Raw genomic sequence first — 25,041 nt, forward strand, 5'->3', positions numbered from 1 at the left:
CTTTCTTCAGTTGCGGCGAGCAGAGGCTACTCGTCTTGTGGTGCGTGGGCTTCTCACCGGGTTCTCTCGTTGCAGACCGCAGGCTCTAGATGCCGAGACTGGTTGCAGCACGCAGGCGCAGTCGTTGCAGTGTGCAGCCCGCAGGCACTTGGGCTTCAGCAGTTGTGACACACAGACTCCATAGTTGAGTTTGTAGACTTAGTTGCTCCGCGGCATGTGAAATCTTCTCATTCCTGGAGCAGAGACCAAACCCATGTCCCCTGCACTGGCAGGCAGATTCTTATCCACTGCCCCACCAGGGAAGTCCACAAGTCCATTTTTAGTTTTGACAGGAACTGCCAAACTGTTTTCCAGAGTGGCTGTACCATTTTACATTCCCACCCAAAAGGTATGAGTGATCGAGTTTCTCCACATCTTCACCAGCAATAGATATTTTCACTGTTTTTCATTTTAGCCATTTTGATAGGTGGCTCATTGTATATCTTCTCCTCTTGTAAGACCTCACAAGAGTTACTCTGCCTCCTGCTCTGTGCCATCTCTGATACTTCTTTTTTCGTTGTGTTTTAATTATTTATTAACATAGTCCAAGTTCCCCCTCTGCTCTGAGCTACATGAAGATGAGAACTGTGTCATATTCATCTTTTTCTTTTCCTGAAGCATCTGGTACAGTTACATACTAGATACACAGAGGGCACTCAGAAAATGTGTGCAAAATGAGGGAATGCATGAAATTAAAAAAAGCATTAGTCTTGCTTGCCTCCCCATCCTCCCCATCAAGCTATAAACCCTTTTAAAACAGAAATCATGCCTCCCTCTGTATCTCCTGGCAGCAGCTAATAGGGTGCTCTGTATGTGTAGCTGCTCAGCAAATGTTGGCTAACTATTCAGGTGGCTTATCTTCCCTCTGCACTCAGGAGATAAGCACATGAAAGAGGGAATAGGCCCGAGTATTTCTGTATTAAGGATCATATGTCATAAATTTTATAATATTCTTATATCTCCACAATCACTGAATATTTGTCTACGTAGATGAGAAATCAAAACAAACTGGTCTTTTGAGTCAAAGAATGCCTCTGTGGCTGAGCAGTTTTCAATGCCCTGGTTACATATGAATTTTGGAGGACAGCATTTCATATCCCTGCATTCTTTTTGCAGTTTCAGAAGAATCTGGGATTTTTCTGTTTTTACTCCACTGGTATAATTTGACATGTTGATTATGAAGGGGTCATTAACTACAACATTTTTATCACTTTTTGACTCTGCATTTTCTCAACTCTGAAGTATGTTAATTTGCACTTGTTTGTATGTCTCTGTAAGAGTTACTCAAGCCCTCGAGGACTGGCATTTGTCTAGGAGCTAGATTGTAAGCCCCTTGAGAACAGGGACCTTATAACTCCTAGGAATGCATTCTGGACATTGTCAACATTCAATTAATGATAATGCTAGAAGCCTGACTAAGGTCATCTGTCACAGGGATAATTTCCTTTTCATCTCTAAGGCTTCTGTCAAAAAAAACGAAAAAAGCTCTTAGGTTGATTTGATAGCATTGAATGATTCTACCCAAAATTATGTTCATTTTACCCACTACAGTTTGTTCTTTGGAGTGCTTTAAGATTTATAGTTTTGGATCAGTTGTTCCAGTTTCCTTCCCTATAATACTCTGGTTACATACAAATTGGAGGGGGGATTGTATTTCATAACCCAGAAGTCCTTTAGCCTAATAAAAAGTAAGCTGATAACATCTATGCTTTCAAAAAGAGTTTAATTCTCTTCACCAGCCCTCATTGATAAGTAGGTGATAAACTCCAAGTATTTTAAAATCTTAAATTATCAGAAATAATCATTCATTCAGTATATTGTCCTATTTTCACAGATTGAAAATAGCATAAATGTGTGCACTATGTCCTGTGGCTGTTGAAATTAAATTACAATGGATATTTAAAGGAAATCTGAGTTCTAAAATAGAAAAGCAAATTTGGTCCTTGGTGAGGATGGAGGTGGGGGGAAATTTTTAGTATGTCAGGTTTATTGAGGTATAATTTACATGAAGTCTGATTTACCCCTTTTAGATGGAAAGTTTGATGAGTTGACAAGTTGGGTTTTTTCCTTTCACTATTTGCTGATTCAGCTATACCTCCAACTACCCTCACGACCAACCTTAGACCAAACAGACCTATCTTTTTCTGACATTTTATCTACTATTTCTTTTCCACAGTGTACTAAAGGAAGTGTACGTAGCCTTTAATCCCAAAGCAGTGGTCTTACAGCTGGGAGCTGATACAATAGCTGGGGATCCCATGTGTTCCTTTAACATGACTCCAGTGGGAATTGGCAAATGTCTTAAGTACATCCTTCAGTGGGAGTTGGCAACACTCATCTTGGGAGGAGGTAAGTACAAAGGAAGGTCACCAGGAGAATTTGTTGACCTTTTGCCATGTTTTGTCCATTGACACTGAGGGAAACTTGGCTTTCTTAGATTGGATAATACCAGGCTGCCCATGGTCCACAAGCCTGAGTGAATGAATTCTGCCACCTTCATGGTTCAGCATAAGGAAGTACTCTGACACATTTCTCCTCAGCCTGGCATGTGCATTGACTCCTTGGCACTCTGAAGTCTAAGTTTCCATTCCTGAAGCAAAGGTGCTTTGGTTAAAGGTGACCTCAAATCTTATTTAAAATAGAGGATGTTGAGCCCAGTGGACTTTGATCCATCTTCTCTCAGGATCACCTTTGATTCCCAGTTCTAATCATTATCTTTTGGAAAGATACCACTAAAATTCTAACCCTACTCACATACAAGTAATAAACACATGAATTAATTGAATATCTAAGTTGAATTCAAGAACAACTTCTTCCCCACTAAAAAAGCATGGATTTGTTACAATAAAGCAAAATTGAGAGATGTAAAGCATCTCTTGGGCATTCTTACCTTCAAAGTATACTTATATTTTGTAGTACTTAACCAACAGAAAGCTGAGTCTATTCAACAGAAGCATTTACACAAACCTGAGCTACCTTCGATGGTGCTTTGCTTAGAACCTTCTATCTGGCACAATCTTTATTTTGTTAAATGAATAGATTAGTGTGTTAAAATAACATGGTCAAGCAGATTGAGCTTAAAGTGTATGTATTATGGAAGTGCTAATAGTTTGTTGTTTGTCAACCTGTTGTAAAAACCAAATTAAAGGAGATTGTGGGGAGGCCTTACGAAAATGAGTGAGAATTCAACACAAATGCACAAGCATGGTCTTTTGGCAGCCTCAAACCCTAGAGAGATTGAAATTGAAGGTGCTTACAAGAAACAACCTCTTCTGAAAAGCTGGCAAGAAATGTATTAACTTCAACTCAGGGAAAAGATAACATTGATAAGTACTACGGACATATTACTTTCCTTGACAGCACTAAAGACAGTGATTATGATACAGGTAGGCCCAGAGGGAAGAAAAGAAAACCCTTTCTGCAACATACAGATGTGTGAATTCTACTTTTGTTTGAGGCTACAGCCTTTACTTTAGAACTTTCAAAGCCTCTTTGCTTTCTCAGCCCCAGGTCTTGGCTTTAGAATATATAACTCTTCTTATGCAATATGTGTATTCCTAAAAATACCAGTGCATAAGTGGGAATTCTTGCAAATTATATTGTATGCCAGAGAGAACTTGCTACCTAAAACCTATGGGGATTCCTTTTGAAATCAAATAATCATACCCAATAAGCTGATCTGATCAATTCAGATTTTCCATGTTGGGAATGTTTAAAGGAATACCGATATTATTTCACTTAAATTCTCAAGCCCCAATATCACATAGACAATTGGCAGAGAGGGCCACATCCCCAAACTTCAGTGGACTCCAATGAAGCCAAAAAGATACATTGCAGAAGCCCCAGCATCCCCGACCTTACACGGAATAGAAAGGCTTAAGAAAAGGGTGGCCATATGTCTCAATTTATACATGTTATTCCAGTATAATTATTAATAGTGTCCCTTTTTACTCTTAAACATGTACTATTGTGGGTGATAAATGATATGGTCTCCCTACCTAAAATAGACCAGATTCTATTCCCCGCAGAACCCTCTGAGGTTAGGAAATTGTTCCATTTTATCCTTACACTCTTGGAATTTAGCTAAAGGCCAATGTTCTAGCCCTTGCATGGCAGAACACATCTATTCAGCACAAAAATATGCTGATTATTAGCCAGTATAACATGGCTGCTGGGTGACTGCGACAGAACCTGACGAGGTGGGTCAGAGCGTCAGTCAATAGTTCCCTTCCTCATCTTATTCTCTTTGATTTCTGCACTATGCCTGTGTTTTGTGGAGAAAAGGAATGCTGATATGAAAAGAAGGAAGTCTATTTCTGTCAGCATTTTCCTTTTCTCTTTCCTGGAGGTTTCCACAGCTGTATCTGCCAATAGGTTTAATCTACAAATCACATCTAGCAGTCATTTTATAGAATTGTTGCAAAATTCATCACAGAAACCTTTACTTTGAGTAGGTCGTCTCAAAAGATCCAAGTTTCTTGGTGGAATTGAGGAGCTTGGAGTCCTCTGGAGCATATTCATTCAGAGATGAGAGTCTTTGGATCTTTGTAGGCTTTGGACTTCCCAGTTCCACACTGTGCATGGCCTGATTGGTTCGCTTAAGTCTGCCTACTAAGTGGTTCAAAAATATCATTAAAGATGCATAGGTATAATCTTGCAAGTTAGAATTATCTTTTTAGCCCTTTTATTAAAACATTTTTCTCTCCTTCCTTACCCCCCTTTCCTCTCCTGCTGTTTTGTGACTATTCTTTCCTAACTTCACAATTCTTGATGGAGACAGGAGGCTATAACCTTGCCAACACGGCTCGATGCTGGACATACTTGACCGGGGTCATCCTAGGGAAAACACTATCCTCTGAGATCCCAGATCATGAGGTAAGTAAGGCTCTGACAGTCCTCTCTTCTTTAAGGGGAAGAGCTGAGTCATTCCACCTAATCAAAATCACGTCCTCACCACTCAATACTGTTTTGTTGAGAGACACTCCAATAACAATAACACACTGTCTTGGCAGAATAGTGGGCTCTTGTTCCAAAATATCCAAGACCTTCTGCCTTTTTTTTTTATAAGAGATCTCAAAGGCCAACCAACTTTAATCTCTCAATTAATTACAGAGACTGTGGGAAGGGGTCACCTGTTCATACAAAGAAATCTTTGGAATATGTGTATATTTTCATCCTCTCGTCTCAAAACAGAAGAGGTAATTTTTTTCAAATATAGAAACTGGGTTCTCCTCTATCTTTAAAATGTCCTATAGGCAGTATGTCGCACCTCTGTTCTTTGGTGGTAGTCCTGATCTCTCACTTTTCTTTGGCTGATGTAAAATTTAAAAAAAACACACATAACCACTACCAAGACAGGTCTGGTATTTTTTTGACAATTAGCGGCACACAAAATTTGGGGCAGAACCATCCAAAATATGAAACATGTCATTTAAACTTTTGCCATTTTCTTTGGTCATATGAGATGGACTTTATGTTTTCCAAGCACAGATGTCTGTTCTAGTTTTCTCAAAAGAGGTGTATGTAATAGAAAGTTCTCTGAGAACTATGAGTGTGCTGATCCCTTTATCTGAAAGTATACCCCTTTGCTTCCCACCCACTCCATCACCTGGTAAGAAACATGTTATCACAGATCAGGATGTGTAGCTGCAGGCTTTGGACTCTGACTTACAATAATGAATCAATGGCTGCCACCCCACCTTCTCAAGGCATTGCCCAAGGAGTCTAGATGGTACTTGGGTTATAGCATTTTGATTCTTGCTCAATGCAGAAGCTGTATACTTGGGAGCATGATGCTTTTTTAGTTACTATTATTTTTTTTTAAATTAGAAACAAGTTAAACTAATTCCCTCCCAATTTTCTTCTACCCATAGATGAGGTATAATATGTATCTCAGAAAAACCACTCAATGTGTCTAGAATACAAATAAAAGGCACACTATAATTTGAGACAATTTACTGGTGTCAGGGTTAATAGAAGTCTCTTTTCGTTATTTGACTTAACTTTATTCTGTATTTGGAAGCTTTATGAAGTATAAAGGTAAGTGAACAAATTACATTTGTGAACAAGTGTAATCTCTGTTATTGCTGTGGGAGTATCTCAGATTGCATTGTAATTTAAAGCACTGAGACTTTAAAAACTGATCAAGTTATGTCAAAAAACAAAGTTTTAAGCTGTAGAAGCCTGAATTGAGAATGAGTGTCCTGTTCCCAGGAAAAAATGCAAATCTATAGATTCACCTATCTTTAAAGGTTGATAAAATTTTACTGAAGATGAATACTGCCTCTGGTACTTAGGAGATGCCTGGCTGAAAGTGGACTTGGACTTCTAGATAGACACGTCCTATCTTTATACTGATATAGTCTGCCAGATTAAATGAGATATAATGTATGTAAAGTGCTTAACACAGTTCTTGGCTCAAAATAGGCATTTCTGAAATGCAAGTTTTCTCCTTCCTGTTTGTATGCGCCTAACAACTTCTTATATCCAGACGTTTATGACTGTCATTCATAAATTTGTCCAAACTCTTTCAAATCCCTTCTGTCATATCCTTCTGGTATAAGAGATGTGAGTCATCCAAGAGGGAACAAAGAAGAAAATTGAAATGACAGTCTTCCAGGTACAATAAGATAGCATTTTAACGAAAATTGCTCCAAAAAAGCCCACACAGTATAAAGGCATATATAAGTTTTCTGCCACAATACACAGTTGCACAGAAATATCCTTTCAGTCCTCTATAATCAGATCAACAAATGGTAGCTCAAAAAAACTACCCGTTTTTTTACTGACCACCCGTTGTATGCCAGGCACTATGCTAGGTGTCTTGAAAGAGACTAGGTGTCTTGAAAGAGACAAAGACACTAAGACCTCATCCCCTATCTCAAACAGCCTGAGATAAAGGGGAGTGTGAGTACTGGGGAGATATGTAAATACACAAATAATTATATTACAAGACAAAATAAGAACCACAAGACTGTAGGAACAATGGCTATGGAGATGTGCATCAAATATAAAGGGCATACAAAGGAGTGAACAAAACACCCTGCCTTCCATGAGCTGAAAATGTAATTGAGAAATCTAATCAGTGAAAAGGTCAGGACAGTGCAGCAGGCAGCTGCAGTCTGCTGGCTAACACCCTCAGTGTCTTCCCTCTCAGTCTCAGGCTTTTGTTCTTCTGTCTCCTAGGATAATAATCCTCCTCCTCCAGATGCCCTTTTCCTACCTCTGTACGGTCTTCTTCAGTCCAGCTTAAAGTCCTATGCTTTTAAAAAGCCCTTACCTAAATATACCAAGGCCCTTTGAGCTTTTCCTTCACATTCATTTGTTCGTTCATTCGTTTACCAAAAATTCATTGGGCCCATACTACTTTGCCAGGCCCTATTCAAATCTGGATTCAGGACTACAGAGATCAACAAGATAAACTCAATGTCCTCAAAACTCTCATCGTCTAATAGAACAGAACAATGTGTTCAACCCAGGACAGATGAGGAGCACAGAGGAAATGTTTCACCAAGACTTTTAACTGAATATTGAAGGTTGATTAGGAGTTTGCCAGGTGAAGAAGATGGAAAGGCATTATGAGCAGAAGGAATAGAAATTGGAAAGGACCTGGTGCTTCATGGGACCAGGGAGAAGTTTGATATAGTAGTAGAACACAGGGTTTATAAGAGAGAGTGGGAATGATTAGGGCTTGAATGGAAATTGGAGCCAGAGTGTGAGGAGCCTTGAATGATGCACTAAAGAGCTTACACTTTTTTTTTTTTTTTTTTTTCTGTGAAAACAAATGAGCCTCGGTTTTTAGAAAACTTACTCGGTAGAGTATGGAAGATAGATTGCAAAAGGGAGAGAGCTAAAAAAAAGTCAAACTTGTTAAGAGGTTCAAGGATACTCCTATAACACCCAAGTCTGTACCATTCATTTGGTCATCTGTGGTTTTGGTTGTCTGTATTCCCTTTCAGTGCTCATAAGAGTGTTAACACCCAGCAACTTGGTATTCATTGAATAAACAATTGAATCAATGTTTGAATAATAAGTGTCTGAACATCCATACTGGAAAACATATTTTTAAGATGGAAGAATTAGAAGCATAATCTAGCCTTTTTCTGGTAACTATTTAACCCCAGTAGCAACTACCCATTTTGCAAGAAGTACCAGATATCCCAGTAGGAAATAGATGTATCTATGGGAAAACACTAGATCACCAATGAAGAGAGTTGGGAAGGTACATATTAGAAGTGATTAGCAGTGAAATTTCAGTCATAACCCTCATGAGATACCAAATCAGCCATGCCCAAAGTCACTGATCAAGGAACTAGTTCCAGCCCAAGAATTGCAGTGCCAGGTTGGCCAGCCAGGCATGGAATAAAGAGACAATCTCAGCTGGAAGAAGAGTTGGGCCCAGCTGGGAAAAAATGAGAGGAATGGACCCTGCCCATATGACTGGCCCAAGTATTTCTACCATAGAGAAAGCCCAAAGATGACATGGGATCCCATAAAAAGTCCAGTTCATGGCTAATTTAGCAAATCACCCGGTACATGTAATAAGGTTATGGACTATTATATATAAGAATGCTGTGTAAGCCAATAATACAATTTGGATCCTATGATCTAGGCCAGATTAAGACAATTATATTATAGACAGTTATATTCATATATATATATATATATATGTATATCAGGTATGTTTACATATTTGAATCATAAAGTAGATTTATGAACAAAATTTAGTGAACAAAAAATACTTATTTAAACAAACTTTTTGATGGACTGGTTAGACAAGTTACGCCTCATTCATATGAGGCATAACTCAAAGAATACATACAGTCACTGAAAAGAATTAAGTGGATTTGTATAAAAGTATGTATTACTAATATAAAATAGTCTTTCATTGCAATCTACAGGTTGCACTGAATCCATAGACTGATTTGAGGAGACATAATATCTTAACAATATTTACTCTTTCAATCCATGGATTTGCTATTTCCCCCTACCTAAGTCTTTAATTTCAAATTTTAATTTATACTTTTCAGTAAACAGATCTTACACAAATTGTGTTAAATTTATTCCTAAGTATTTTGTGACTTTGATATTATATATATATAACTGTAGTTATAAATATTTTCATTTCAATTTCCAATTGTTTGTTGCTAGAATATAGAAATACAAATACAATTGATTTTTTATATTTATCTTGAATAATGTAACATTGCTGAAACATTAGCTCTAGTATTTTTTGTAGATTGCTTCGCATGTTCCATGTATACAAACATGTCATCTGCGACTAAAGAGACTTTTACTTATTCCTTTACAATCTTCATGCCTTTTATTTTTTTATCTTGCTTTATTACACTGGTTGGGACCTCCAATGAAATGTTGAATAGAATGGTGAGAATAAACATCTTTGTCTGTTCCCGCTTGTTTGGGGAAAGCACTTAATCTTTCACTATGAAGTGTGAAGTTAGTGGTAGGGATTTTTTTTTTTTAATATCTTCTATTAGATTGAGAAAGTTCCCTTCTATTCCTAATTAACTGAGAATTTTTCTCACAAATGAGTCTTGGTTTTTGTCAGGTGCTTTTTCTTCATATGGTGTCCTCTTATTCTGTTAACACAGAAAATTGCATTAATTGTTGCTTTTTTTTAATGTTAAACTAACCTAGCATTCCTTGGATAAACCCTACTTTGTCATAGTATATTATCCTTTTTATATATTGCTGAATTCAGTTTGCTCAAGTTTTGTCAAGGATTTTTGGTCTGTGTTGACAAGGCATGTTGATCTGTTTTTTTGTTGTTGTAATGTCTTTGTTTTTGATATCAGGGCCATGCTGATCTTATTAAATGACATGAGAAGTATTCCTACGTCCTCTGTTTTCTGAGTTTATATAAAATTGATACTATGTCTTACTTAAAAGTTTGATAGAATTTATCAGTGAAAACATTTGAACCTAGAGTTTTATTTGTGGGAAAGTTTTAAATTATGAATTCTATTTCTTTAATAGTTGTATGGCTAGTCAGATTTTCTATTTCTTCTTTTGATAATTGATCTTCAAGGAATTTGCTTATTCACTCATAATTGTCCTTTATTGTTCTTTTAAATCTATAAGAGCTATAGTGATGTCCCTTCTTTCATTTTTAGCATTGCTAATTTTTCCCCCATTTTTCTTCATCATTTTAGCTAGCAGTTTAATAGATTTACTGAAGTGTATTTTCTTAAAAGAAGAAGCTTTTAATTTCATTGACTTTATTTTTCTTTTTAATATTTCATTAGTTCTGCTCATATCTTTGTTATGTCCTTCTTTCTATTAATACTTATTTGTATTGCTTTTTAGTTCTTGTTCTAGTTTCTTACAGTAGAAGCTTAGTTCATTGATTTCAAGCCTTTCTTCTTTCTTAATATAAGTATTTTATGCTGCAAGTTTACATCTAAGCACTGTTTTAGCTGCATCCCACAAATTTTGATATAATCTCTTCATTTGGTTCAAAATAGTTTATAATTTTCTTCTTTGACCAATGGGTTATTTATGTGTCTATTTTTAAAAATTAATTTCCAATATTTGAGGACTTTCCAGATATTGTTATATTTATATTAACTTTAATGTTGTTCTGCTTAAAGAACATACTTTACATAATTGCAGTTCTTTTATATTTATTGCAGTTTGTTTTACAGTCCAGCATATGATCTATATTGGTGAATGTGTCATGCAGTTTGTGATGAATGTGTATTTTGATGTTGCTGGATAGCATTTTCTATCATTATCAATTAGGTCAGATTAGTTGAGAGTATTGTCTTCTATATCCTTACTGATTTTTTGTCTGCATGTTCTGTCAGTTACTGAGAGAGTTGAAATCTCAACCATGTTTTTGGATTTTGCTGTTTTTCTTTTTAGTTGTGTCTCTTTTGGTTTTATCTATTTTTGAAGCTTTGTTATTAAATGTATATACACTTAGGGTTGTTATATCTTCTTAACAAATTGGCCCCTTTACTATTATGAAATAACCCTCTTTATTTCTGGTAATATTCCTTGTTCTAAAGTCTACGTTGTCTGATTTTAATATTGTCATGCTTCATTATGATAGTATGGTATATCTTTTTCTGTCCTTCTGCTTTTGAGCTATTTATGTCTTTATATTCACAATGGATTTCTTATAGACAGCATATAGTTGGGTCATGATTTTCTTGTCCAGCTTGACAATCTCTGCCTTTTAGTTGGAGTGCCTAGACAACTTATCTTTAAATTATTTACATGTTAAGGTTTAAGTCTATCTTTCTGTTTTCTTTTAGTCCTCTCTGTTCTTTATTTCTTGTTTTCTATTTTGCCTTCTTTTGAATTACATGTATTTTTAGGATTCCATTTACCCTCTTTATTTGCTTATTAGCTATAACTTTTTGTTTTAATTTTTTGTGGTTGCTCTGGGCTTTACAGTATGCATTTTCAACTTATCATAGTCTACCGTCCTGTGACGGTCTTCTTCCATTTTTCCCTTTTCCTTTCATGTGCTATTGTGGTCATATACTTTACTTTTGCATATGTTATAAATACCATGATACATTGCTTTATATTCCTTAAACTGTCAGCTATATATTTTAAATTTTAAAGTATTTATTCATTTAAAATAAAAATAATAATTCCTGTGCATATTAGCACAAATAACATGTTGTGAGTTTTGAAAAACTGTATTTTCCAAAAGAAGAAGAAACTTCATGAGAAGAATAGCAATGCTATACATTTTTGCACATCTCTGTAACATATAACAGATGACAGCTGACTTCTCATACCTGCTTCTAAATTCAATGTGTTTTGACATTATTTTTGTTAAAGTATATGGAGAAAAATCTAGCATCACATAGATCTGTAGATGGAAAAGGGAGGAGTATTTTAATAACCTTTACAGGTCATTATGGATAGTCTTCTTTGAAACTAAACAAAAACTCTACAAATGGCAGTTTCTTAAAGGACTTCTGTATGGAATCTGAAAACCTATCAATGAACTTTTGATGTATTGTTACATTAAAATTCATTGGTCATCTTCTACTTTGAAGAAATATTTGACCAATCTTATTCATATTGATTATTTGGAAAATATCAGTTCAGTAAGTTATACAAATATTACAAATATTGAAAAATTTTATGCAGTATCAGAAATCACATTAACTGTTATGAATGCTAATCTCATTGGAACAAAGCTTAAGTTTTAGGAAACTGTCAATCTTATAGTGGCAGAATGAAGATGTTCAGAATTCTGAATTTCATTTAAAAACATATGTATTGTCCTTGGCAACAAATAGTGTCATTTCTAATATTTAACCTAAAGTGGTAGGCTCACTTCATTTTTAAGAAAATATCTGCCAAACCCGTGGGAGACCTGGGTTCAATCCCTGGGTTAGGAAGATCCCCTGGAAGAGAGCATGGCAAACCACTCCAGTATTCTTGCCTGGAGAATCCCTATGGACAGAGGAGCCTGACGGGCTATAGTCCATGGGGTCACAAAGAATCAGACACGACTGAGCTACTAAGCACAGCACATCTGCCAAATATCCAAGTATTTAATCATGGTTTCTCCATTAGTTATTCTTTCACACAAAAATGGTATTCCACGAAAAGTGGCTAGTTAAGTCACAGCTTAATCACAGATGCACTTTTCCTCAAGACAACCAATATAGTATAGTTTATAACAGAAACACTTTTTCCTTGCCTCCTATTTTGTCACACAGAATATAAAATCCAGGATCAGGATGTGATACTTTTTAGTGCATCACCAAGGTCATTCTTAAGTGAAACTGGATTTTTTTCTCTTTGCTGTGTGTTGTTGTTCAGTTGCTAAATCATGTCTGACTCTTTGTGACCCCGTGAACTGCAGCACATCAGGCTTACCTGTCCTTCACTATCTCCCTGAGTTTGCTCAAACTTATGTCCAATGAGTCAGGGATGCCATCCAACCATATCATCCTTTTTCACCCCCTTCTCCTCTTGCCCTAATCTATCCTAGCATCAGCCTTCTTTATGGTCCAACTCTCATATCTGTACATGATTACTGGAAAAAACATAGCTTTGACTAGACGGACCTTTGTCAGCAGAGTGATGTCTCTGCTTTTTATACAGTCTAGATTTGTCATAGCTTTTCTTCCAAGGAACAAGTGTCTTTTACTTTCATGACTGCAGTCTCTGTTCACAGTGATTTTGGAGCCCAAGAAAGTGAAATCTCATACTGTTTCCACTTTTTCCCCATCTATTTGACATGAAGTGATAGGACTGAATGCCATGATCTTCGTTTTTTGAATGTTGCGCTTTAAGCCAGCTTTTTCACTCCTCTTTAACCTTCATCAAGAGGCTCTAGTTCCTTTTTGCTTTCTGCCATTAAAGTGGTATCATCTGCATATCTGAGGTTGTTGATATTTCTGCAGGAATCTTGATTCCAGCTTGTGATTCATCCACCCCAGCATTTCATATGATGTACTTAGCATGTAAGTTAAATAAGCAGGGTGACAATATATAGCCTTGATGTACTCCTTTCCCAATTTGGAACCAGTCCATTGTTCCATGTCCAGCTATAACTATTGCTTTATTGTCCTGCATACAGGTTTCTCAGGAGGCAGGTAAGGTGGTCTGGTATTCCCATCTCTTTAAGAATATTCCACAATTTGTTGTAATCCACACAGTCAAAGGCTTTAGCATAGTCAATGAAGCAGATTGTTTTTTTAATTCCCTTTTTTCTATGATCCAGCATTACTGTCTGTATTGCTGTGTGTATATAGCAATAAAGAATATAATAACTGCTGGTATAGTTTGGTACTACTGCCTTAATTTATATACCATGGTTTTGGCAGTTTTACCCACCATTGCTTTTGCATATTTATGCAAATATAGTTGCTCTGCGATGAACCATATAATATACAAATATATATAACTCTAACCCTAACAAGTTATTCAGCACTCTTAATATTTTAGCACCACTTGTGATTGTTGCTAACCATTCACATAAAAAAGGTCTTCTTCAAAGATTAGTGCTGATACTATATGACTACAAGCAAAACAGCAAATCCAGCCACATTTATAGTCTTGTCTGTTTTACAGTCTGAAAATAATAAGTCTTTCACTGAAAACTAATGAAAGAAATCATATGAGATCTAAATAAATTGAGACATACTATATAAATAGTGTAGATTCAATATTGTAAATATGTCACCTATGGGGGAAGTGTCATGTAAGAAGACAATACAAAGAAGAAAACATTACATCAAAAGATGGATTTAGCACAGTTGAAGGATACAAGATCAACATAAAAAATCAACTATATGTCTATATACTGCTGCTGCTGCTAAGTCGCTTCAGTTGTGTCCGACTCTGTGTGACCCCATGAACGGCAGCCCACCAGGCTCCCCTGTCCCTGGGATTCTCCAGGCAAGAACACTGGAGTGGGTTGCCATTTCCTTCTCCTATGCATGAAAGTGAAAAGTGAAAGTGAAGTTGCTCAGTCGTGTCCGATTCTTCATGACCCCATGGATTGCAGCCTACCAGGCGCCTCCATCCATGGGATTTTCCAGGCAAGAGTACTGGAGTGGGGCGCCATTGCCTTCTCCAGTCTATATACTAGCAATGAACAAATGGAAATTAATGTTAAGAGAATGAAAGAACAAACCACAGACTGGGATAAAATACTTATAAGTAACACACCTAATGAAAAGGACTTATATCCATAATGCATAAATGACTCTCAAATGCAGTATTAAGAAAATAAGCAACCCAGTAAAAAATAAAGGAAAAAATAACCAATTCTCCATATTTAGAGCTAAATGTTTAAATAAGCAAGTTACTCTGCCATTTAAAAAGAGGCAGTGCTATGAGTTATTTTACTAACTTTTCATCCAGTGGGCACTGAGGAATGTCAGCTGTCTAAAGTTTCACTGGTCTCTAAGCTATTATGTGCATTTCTCCAGCCCATGCAGTGAAATGATTTATGCATAACATGCTCCAGTGACTTTTTCATTTCTAGTTTGAAAAGTTCTAACAAACAATTTTTGGTTTTTAATAAACTCATCATTTCTACACTTGTGGTACACCATTTCTACACTTTAAGTACACTTAAAATACTCAATTTCTTTCCCTTTAGCTATGTATGGTCTGAAAATGATGCCACAACTTAAATAGTGAATTATTTTAAAACTATATGAAAATGTTCTGTGGATAAGACACTACAAAGTAAATTAATGACATATATAAAGATAATTGTAATCATGTTTTCATTTATTGCTTACAATTTCACCCCATGTGTTTTGAAGTAAATGTTTTCCTTCCACGAGTCAGAGCTTTTACCAATACTGCAGTTTCATCTTTTTCAGCACCTTTAAACATAGATGTTATAGCTTGGATTTGAGAAAGCAAGTCTTCTAATCTCCCTTTGTTAAGCCAGCAATCCATATTCTTCTTATGTTCTATCTAGATGGAAGTAAAATTCTGGGATTTCAAAATAATAATTTACTAAGGGGTTTACCTGGTGATGCAGTGGCTAAGATTCCACACTTCCAGTGCATGCGGCCTGGGTTTGATCCCTGGTCAGGGAACTAGATCCCACATGCCACAACTAAGAGTTCACATGTTGCATGCTGAAACAAAGACTTGACACAACCAAATAAATAAACATTTCAACAAATAATGATTTAACAAATAGAATAGTTACAGAGATTATAGCTGGTATGACTGAGGATACATTTTCCATGTCCCTCTTATGGTTAAGAAGTCCAGTACATGGTGCCAGTACTTCGGAGGGGAAAACTGAGAAGCTTAAATGAAAGAATGGAGGAAAAGACCCAGAGCCTAACCTGGCAAGAGGTCTCATAGTAGGGGCACTGGTTGTATGAGCCCTAGCAAGAGATGTAGGGAGACTAGGTAGCTATTCATACCAACCAAGAGATACAATGCTTAGTCTAGAATGCACCAATTAGCAGTTCTGGACCACACCTCCTATACCCACAGCTGGGCTATACCACATTTGACTAGACTGTGCTGCTCCACTTACTCTGCCACTAGGCTGACAGCCTTCCTTACTGCTCCATAATCTTCAGTGGCATTCCTTTGCAGCACATATACAGCCACCACTGGACCTATGGCTTTCAACACTGCCCTAAATTATCATTTAAAGACATTTAAAGTTGATTTTTAAAAACATCTTCTATATTAACCCTTTCCCACATTTTTCAGTCCTTTGTGTAGATCCAGGTTTCCATGTAGTAAAAGTACATTGTTCTAAAGAACTTAAGAACTTAATTAAAGCAACTTAAGTTTTCTCATGGTATAGGTTTTCTAGCAACAAATTATTTTAGCTTTTGTTTGAAGTCTGTTTTAATTTTTGAAGGATATTTTCACTGTGCATAGAGTTCTAAGTTGATAATTTTTTTCCTTCAGAACGTTGAAGATATCACTCGTTTTCTTGCTTGCGCATTTCCTCATGAAAAGTCAGCAGTCATTCTTAGCTTTATTCCTTTGTATAATATATGCCTTTTTCCCCTTCTGGCTCCTTTTAACTTTTGTCTTTGTGACTAGTTTTCAGCAGCTTGATTAGTTTGTCCTGGTGTGGTTTTCTTTGTGTTTATCTTATTTTGGTATTCATTGAGCTTCTAGGATCTGAGGGTTTATAGTTTTCAAATTTAGAAATATTTAAGCCATTATTTTCTGTCCCTTTTTTTTTCTCCTCTACCCCAGGGACTCCATTTAAACCTATTAGGTCAGTTTTATTATCCTGTAAGTCACTGCAACCCTTTTTATTTTTTTTCCAGGCTATTTTTCTCTTTACTATTCTTTTTGGTTAATTTCTATTGCTTTGCCTTTAAGCTCATTGATTTTTTTCTGCCATGTGTAAGTGCCATTAATCCCACCTAGTGAAATTTTCCTTTCAAATATTATACCTTTCATCTCTATAATTTCTATTTCTTAAAACTCTTTCCAAAGAAATTGAATCTTTTTAAAAAGATAACCAAGAAAAAGTTTGCCGTTTCTCCCATTGTGTTCATACTTTCTTTTCTTTCTTAACATCCTTGAACATATGGAGCATATTTATAATGGCTATTTTAAGGTCCCTGTCTAGTAAATTCCATTATCTGTCATTTCTGAGGCAGTTTCTATTGATTGATTTTCTCTGGGTTGTAGATCACATTTTCCTGCTTCCTTGCATGTTTGGTAATTTTTTTTAGCTTTTTATTTTATATTGGAATATAGCAGATTAACAATTTTGTGACAGTTTCAGGTGGACAGCAAAGGGACTCAGCTGTATATATACATGTAACCTAGTAATTTTTAATTGGATATCCAACATCATGAATTTTGTATTGTTGAGTGCTAGATTTTTTTATTGATTTAGAGAGGATTGTACTTTTTTCTGATAGACAAGTTATTGTGGATATATTTGATCCTTTCAATGTTCATTTTTAAGCATATTTAAAGTAAATTTTGCATAGCCTTTGCTCTAGGGATAACTTAGCCCATTTTGAAGGCACTGCTCCTCTAAAGTTCCTGCTTATAGCCCATGTATTCACTGAGGTCTCTCCACTTTGGCCCTGTGTGAGCTCTAGGAAGTGTTCATTTTACAAGTTCTCAGTTGTTGTTTCCCTGAAAGAGTTTCTAGACTGTCTTTATGAAGTTTTACCCTATACATCTTCAGATTGGTGTTCATGAAAAGACTCAAGGGGAATTCTATGCATATTTCTATTAATCTTTTTGGGGGGTGGATTAGTTCTGTTCCCACAATTTTTAATTGCCCTGGCTTTTCAGAACTCTAGTCTCTCTGTCTTCTTTGCTTGGAGATCGCTCAGCCCTATTTAGATCCCACATAGTCTAGAGATTACCTCCAGCAGAAAGCTAGGGTGATGGTAGGGCTCACCTCACTTACATCCCTTTTCTCTCAGATCACTTTCTGTTGTTGTCTCATGACCAATGTCTGAAAATGAATGTTTCATATATTTTGTCAATTTTCCAGTTATTTCTGAAGAGAAAATAATTCCACATCTCTTTCCCCTCAGAGCCAGAAGCAGAAGCCCTTTACTTATCTGCTCTCATTTTTTTTCTGCCTTTATTTTTGAAGGATATTTTTGCTGGATACAAAATTCTACACTGACAGTTTTCATTTTCTTCTGCCCTCCATTGTTTCTGTGTGTATAATATGTTTCCCTGTATATAATATGTCTTATTTCTTTGGCTGCCTTTATAAGTTTATCTTTGATTTTCAGAACTTTGGCCATGTGCCTTAGTGTGTACTTTTGTTTGTAATTATCCTGTTTGGAATTCCCTGAGTTCCTGGATATGTGAGTTGCAACTTGGGATATAATTTGGAAAATTATCACCTGGTACTTCCTCACTTTTTTCCCCCTATTCTTGCTTTCCTGTCTTTCTGGGATACATGTCACACATGTGTCGGATTAATTGATAGTGTCCTACAAGTCACTTAAACTGTCATTTTTCTTCTAATATTTTTTCTCTATGCTTCAGTTTGCTTGATTTCCATTGATCTATCTTCAGGCTTACTAATTTTCTTCTTTAGTATTCATTCTGCCATTAATCCCATTCAATGAATGTTTTATGCCATCTCATCCAATGATTTTTTTGAACTTCTTGATTTTGAAATGGTTTTAGATCCAGAGACAATTGTAAACATAGTACAGCAAGGTCCCATGTACCATTCACTGTTTCTCCCAATAGTAACATCTTATATATCTGTGGTAAAATATCAAAACCAGGAAATTGACACTGGTGTAATCCAGAGACCTTATTCAGGTTTGACCAGTTTACATGCACTCACTCATGTGTGTGTGTGTGTATTTAGTCCTATGCAGTTTTATCATATGTATAGATTGATATAACCACTACCACAGTCAGGATACAAAACTGTTCCATCACTAGAAAGACACCCCCCCTCTACCTTGTGCTACTCTGTTATAACCACTGCTGCCTTCTTCTCTTCCCCCACCCTTTTCTAATCCCTGGAAGAAACTAATCTGTTCTTCACATCCATATTTTTTTTTATTTAAAGAATGTGATATAAATGGAATTATGTAACATGTGACCTCTTGAGATTGGCTTTTTCACTCATAATCTCTTGAGATCTGTCCAAGTTGTTTCATTAGTAAATAATTCATTCCCTTTTATTGCTAAATAGTATTCCATGGTATAGATGTACCATAGTTTAACCATTTATCCCTTGAGGAACATTTGTGTTGTTTCCAATTTATGACTATTAAAATTAAGCACTCATGTATAGTTTTTGTTTGAATATAATTTTTCACATCTCTCAGATCAATACTCACAAATACAATTGCTGGATCATATGGTGTGTATAGCTTTGCTCCTTTAAGAAACTGACACTCATGCTTTCTTTTTACTACCGTTTACACAGTATATATATTTTCCATCATTTTTACTTCAACTTCTCTTTATCATTATATTTAAAGTGATTATTTTACAGACAGGCTATTATTAGGTCATGTTTTTAACCCATTCTACCAATCTCAGTATTTTAATTGGTGTGTTTAGATCATTTGTCTTTAATGTAGTTATTGGTATGTCAGGGCTTAAGTCTGCCAGTTTGTTTGTTTTCTGTTTGTTCTCTGTTTTTTCCTCTTACCTTCCTGTGGATTTCTTGAAAATATTTTAGGAATGTCACTTTTATTTATCTACAGTGTTTTTGAGTGTTTCATATAGATTTTTTAGTGATTGCTTTAGGTATTACATTTTATATATGTAACATCAAAGTCTATTGGTATCAATATTTTGCTACTTTGAGTTATAGAAGCCTTCCCTGCCTTTATGTTCCTTTACCTTCTAATATATCTTAAATATTTACCCTTTACCCTCTAATATATCTTAAATATTCCCTCTATATACATTGAGAACCACATCAATGTTATAGTTTTTGTTTCAACCATCAAACAAATTTTTGAAACTCAAAAGGAGAAGAAAACCCAGCTCTATTAACCCATATTTTTACTCTTTCTGTTTTTCTTCTTTCCTTTTTGGTGATCTAAGATTTCTTTTATCAGGACTTCCCTGATAGCTCAGTTGGTAAAGAATCTACCTGCAATGCAGGACACCTGTTTCAATTCCTGGGTTGGGAAGATCACCTGGAGAAGGGATAGCCTACCCACTCTAGTATTCTTGGGCTTCCCTTGTGGCTCAGCTAGTAAAGAATCCACCTGCAATGTGGGCGACCTGGGTTTGATCCCTTGGTTGGGAAGATTCCCTGGAGAAGGGAAAGGCTACCCATTCCAGTATTCTGGCCTGGAGAATTCCCTGGACTGTATAGTCCATGGGGTCACAAAGAGTCAGACACAACTGAATGACTTTCACTTTCACTTTTCTTTCAAGATTTCTTTTATCATTTCCTTTCTGTTTGGAAAACTTCCTTTGGCCATTCTCTTAGGATATGTCAGATGAAGACAAATTCTATTGTTTTTCTTCCTCTGAGAGTGTCTTGGTTTGTATTTTACTCCTGATGGATATTTACACTGGCATAGAATTCTGACTTGGCAGTTCTTCTCTTTTGGCACCTAAAAAATGTGCCTTTTTCTTCTGGCCTCCATGGTTTCTGATGAGAAATTCGCTGTCATTCAAATCATTGTTTCCATAATGGTAAAAATGTAAAATGATACATCATTTCTCTATCTGCTTTCAAGATTTTGGTTTTGGTCTTTTGTTTTTATGTTTCAGATATTTGATTATGATATGACTTGGAGTGAACTTCTTTGGGTTTATCCTGTTTAGTTCATTCAGCTTCTTGAATCTATAGGATTATATCCTTCACCTAACTTGATGATGTTTCAGCCATTATTTCTTTGATTATTTTAAAAATGCCATCTTCCTTATCTTCACCTACTGGGACTCTGATGACACAAATATTTGATCTTCTTTCTTGTCCAACAGGACCCTATGTCTCCGTTGATTATTTTTCAGTCTATTCTCTATTGTTCAGATTGGGTAATTTCTATTCTTCTACTTTCAAATTCACTAATTCTTTTCTCTGTCATCTCCATTTTTCTAATAAGCCTATCCAGTAAGGTTTTTGTTTTGGTTATTATACTTTGCAGTTCCAAAATGTCCATTCTTTACGTTTTCTGTTTCCTTGTTGATACTTTGTTTCCCCCAACCCACCCCCCCACTTTGTTTCTAGCATTCTGAATGCTTCTAATTGCTTTTGAAACATTGTTGTGATGGCTGCCTTAAAATACTTAGCAGGTAATTCTAATATATGTGTCATCTTGGTGTTAACATCTGTTGATTGTCTTTTCTCATTCAAGTTGAGACTTTCCTGATCTTGGTATGATGAATGACTTTTTATTTGAACCTGGAGTCTTTTATCGGGTCTTTTATCATGAGACTCTGAAACTTCTGTACTCTGAATTTTCAGGCTAAGATGCTTATAGCTTTCTTCTTCAGCTTTACCATATAGCACACAAAATATAAAACTAATGAGTCTTACCCAGCATAGTTCCCTTCTTTCAAGAGTTGAATTTCCTCTAGTTTTTGCCTGGTTTAGGATGTTCTCTAATACCTTAAACTTATCATAATGGTTACTCTGATATTATCAGAATACAGAAGTCACAACTTACTTTTCATTGTATACCTTTTGGTTTCTTTTGAAGTTTTTACCATGTATGTATGATTTCTTTAAAAATGTAGGTAAATTATTGAAAATATAAAAATTAAATAAACGTATTTATCAGACAGACCTGCTTTCATTGACCAGCTCTAGGAAGTCATCATCAGTTCAGTTCAGTTGCTCAGCTGTGTCCGACTCTTTGCGACCCCATGAACTGCAGCACGCCAGGCCTCCCTGCCCATCATCAACTCCCAGAATTTACCAAAACTCATATCCACTGAGTCTGTGATGCCATCCAACCATCTCATCCTCGGTCGTCCCCTTCTCCTCCTGCCCTCAATCTTTTCTAGCATCAGGGTCTTTTCAAATGAGTCAGCTCTTCACATCAGGTGGCCAAAGTATTCGAGTTTCACCTTCAACATCACTCCTTCCAATGAACACCCAGGACTGATCTCCTTTAGGATGGACTGGTTGGATCTCCTTGGGGTCCAAGGGACTCTCAAGAGTCTTCTCCAACACCACAGTTCAAAAGCATCAATTCTTCTGCGCTCAGCTTTCTTTATAGTCCAACTCTCACATCCATACATGACTACTGGAAAAACTATAGCCTTGACTAGATGGACCTTTGTTGACAAGGTAATGTCTCTGCTTTTGAATATGCTGTCTAGGTCAGTCAAAACTTTCCTTCCAAGGAGTAAGCGGCTTTTAATTTCATGGCGGCAATCACCATCTGCAGTATACGAGACAGCAAAAGAGACACTGATGTATAGAACAGTCTTTTGGACTCTGTGGGAGAGGGAGAGGGTGGGATGATTTGGGAGAATGGCATTGAAACATGTATAATATCATATATGAAACGAGTCGCCAGTCCAGGTTCAATGCATGATACTGGATGCTTGGGGCTGGTGCACTGGGACAACCCAGAGGGATGGTATGGGGAGGGAGGAGGGAGGAGGGTTCAGGATGGGGAACACATGTATACCTGTGGCGGATTCATTTTGATATATGGCAAAACCAATACATTATTGTTAAGTTAAAAATAAATAAATAAATAAATAAAATAGGAAAAAAAAAATAAAGTCAGCCACTGTTTCCACTGTTTCCCCATCTATTGGCCATGAAGTGGTGGGACCGGATGCCATGATCTTAGTTTTCTGAATCTTGAGCTTTAAGCCAACTTTTTCACTCTCCTCTTTCACTTTCATCAAGAGGCTTTTTAGTTCTTCACTCTCTGCCATAAGGGTGGTGTCATCTGCATATCTGAGGTTATTGATATTTCTCCCAGCAATCTTGATTCCAGCTTGTGCTTCATCCAGCCTGTTTCTCATGATGTACCCTGCTTATAAATTAAATAAGCAGGGTGACAATATACACCCATGACGTATTCCTTTTCCTATTTGGAACCAGTCTGTTGTTCCATGTCCAGTTCTAACTGTTACTTCCTGACCTGCATACAGGTTTCTCAAGAGGCAGGTCAGGTGGTCTGGTATTCCCATCTCTTTCAGAATTTTCCACAGTTTATTGTGATCCACACAGTCAAAGGCTTTGGCATAGTCAATAAAGCAGAAATAGATGTTTTTCTGGAATGCTCTTGCTTTTTCGATGATCCAGCAGATGTTTTGTAATTTGATCTCTGGTTTCTCTGCCTTTTCTAAATCCAGCTTGAACATCTGGAAGTTCACAGTTCACATATTGCTGAAGCCTGATTTGGAAAATTTGGAGCATTACTTTGCTAGCATGTGAGATGTGTGCAATTGTGCAGTAGGTTGAGCATTCTTTGACATTGCCTTTCTTTGGGATTGGAATGAAAACGGACCTTTTCTGGTCCTGTGGCCACTAAGTTTTTCAAATTTGCTGGCATATTGAGTGCAGCACTTTCACAGCATCATCTTTTAAGATTTGAAATAGCTCAACTAGAATTCCATCACCTCCACTAGCTTTGTTCATAGTGATGCTTTCCAAGACCCACTTGACTTCACATTCCAGGATGTCTGGCTCTAGGTGAGTGATCACACCATCGTAATTATCTGGGTTGTGAAGATATTTTTTGTACAGTTCTTCTGTGTATTCTTGCCACCTCTTCTTAATATTTTTGCTTCTGTTAGGTCCATACCATTTCTGTCCTTTATCGAGCCCATATTTGCATGAATCGTTCCCTTGGTATCTCTAATTTTCTTGAAGAGATCTCTAGTCTTTCCCATTGTATTGTTTTCCTCTATTTCTTTGCACTGATTGCTAAAGAAGGCTTTCTTATCTCTCCTTGCTATTCTTTGGAACTCTGCATTCAAATGGGTGTATCTTTCCTTTTCTCCTTTGCTTTTCACTTCTCTTCTTTTCACAGCTATTTGTAAGGCCTCCTCATACAACCGTATCATATCATATCATAGTAATAATGTATTCTAGACAAGTTGAACAAATTATTTAACCAGTCTGGACCTTAGTTTCCTCACCTATAAAATGAGAATCATTGTGACTATTAAATGTATTGATGTAAATAAAATGCTGAGAACGATGGCTGGCATAAGTAAATAAAATATACAAATATATTACTAATATAATATATAAATAATATAAATTAAACCTTATATATCATGGCTAATGTCAGAAATATTAGTAAAACCCCTCACAACCAGGGACATGTTTCTTCTTAATCCCTCAATGCTGAGAATTTGGTATCCAGTAAGTGCTTAATAAATTAAAAAACCTGAACATAATGCTGGCATACTGGATGCTATGTGGATTTAGCCTAACAGCTCTTGATGACACAGAGGTCTTGGAACAAAATTTTTTAAACATATAAAAATGAAATATTATCATTTTATGTGAACAAATGTGAGTATGAACAAAGCCAAATACTAGAAAGTTTATATTTGAGTTTTATATTTAGATAAGGTGTTAGTACAGGCATTCAGCAAACTATCCTTCTGTAGAAGAAAATCTTCATAGAGGTAGAATCTAGGAACTGTTTGAGAAAAGAACTTAACATTTATTAAGCACCAATTATATCCCATGTAAGAATATCCATATGCCAGATCCTTTACATAATTATCTCATTTATATCTCTTAGCAACCTGGGAGGTAAGCATTATCCCCCAATCAGAAAATAAGACTCACCAAATAACTTGGCTAGGATCAGCTAATAAAACAGCATAACCAAGATTGAAACTGAAATTTTTCAAATTTGGGGCTTATTCCTTTTATCCTTCTTTCAAGGATAAGACCCAGGGTTTTAGTATAAAGAATACATGGGAGAAAAATAAGCATTTATAAAACATCTACTTCTGACTAGACAACATGCCACATGCATTATTTCATTTAGTTCTCAAAGTGTTATTTTATTCAATTCTCACAGTAACCTTATAAGAATGAAGAAATATTTGTTGAGCACCTGTAGTGTGCCTAACACTTCAGTTGGACTTCTATAA

General features: G+C 36.2%; 2 protein-coding genes across 9 annotated transcripts in view; both read left to right on the top strand.

Annotated features, from left to right (window-relative positions):
- HDAC8 (histone deacetylase 8) overlaps nucleotides 1-25,041 on the top strand; it is a 239,528-nt gene that overhangs the window by 96,782 nt on the left and 117,705 nt on the right. For 4 of the 8 annotated variants that reach the window (XM_055564946.1, XM_055564950.1, XM_055564948.1 and 1 more), the window contains exons 8-9: nucleotides 2,216-2,388; nucleotides 4,820-4,914. The exons of 2 other annotated variants lie outside the window; for them this stretch is intronic. In XM_055564946.1, the coding sequence (XP_055420921.1) occupies nucleotides 2,216-2,388; nucleotides 4,820-4,914 (268 nt within the window). Of the gene's footprint in view, nucleotides 1-2,215; nucleotides 2,389-4,819; nucleotides 4,915-5,151; nucleotides 5,238-25,041 lie in introns of all 8 variants that reach the window. 2 more of the 8 variants (XM_055564945.1, XM_055564947.1) reach the window with 1 other exon arrangement.
- Nucleotides 1-25,041, top strand: part of RPS4X (ribosomal protein S4 X-linked) — a 236,677-nt gene that overhangs the window by 33,515 nt on the left and 178,121 nt on the right. The gene's annotated exons all lie outside the window — the stretch shown is intronic.

Source organism: Bubalus kerabau, chromosome X (assembly GCF_029407905.1).
Source record: "Bubalus kerabau isolate K-KA32 ecotype Philippines breed swamp buffalo chromosome X, PCC_UOA_SB_1v2, whole genome shotgun sequence".
Lineage (NCBI taxonomy): Eukaryota > Metazoa > Chordata > Mammalia > Artiodactyla > Bovidae > Bubalus > Bubalus kerabau.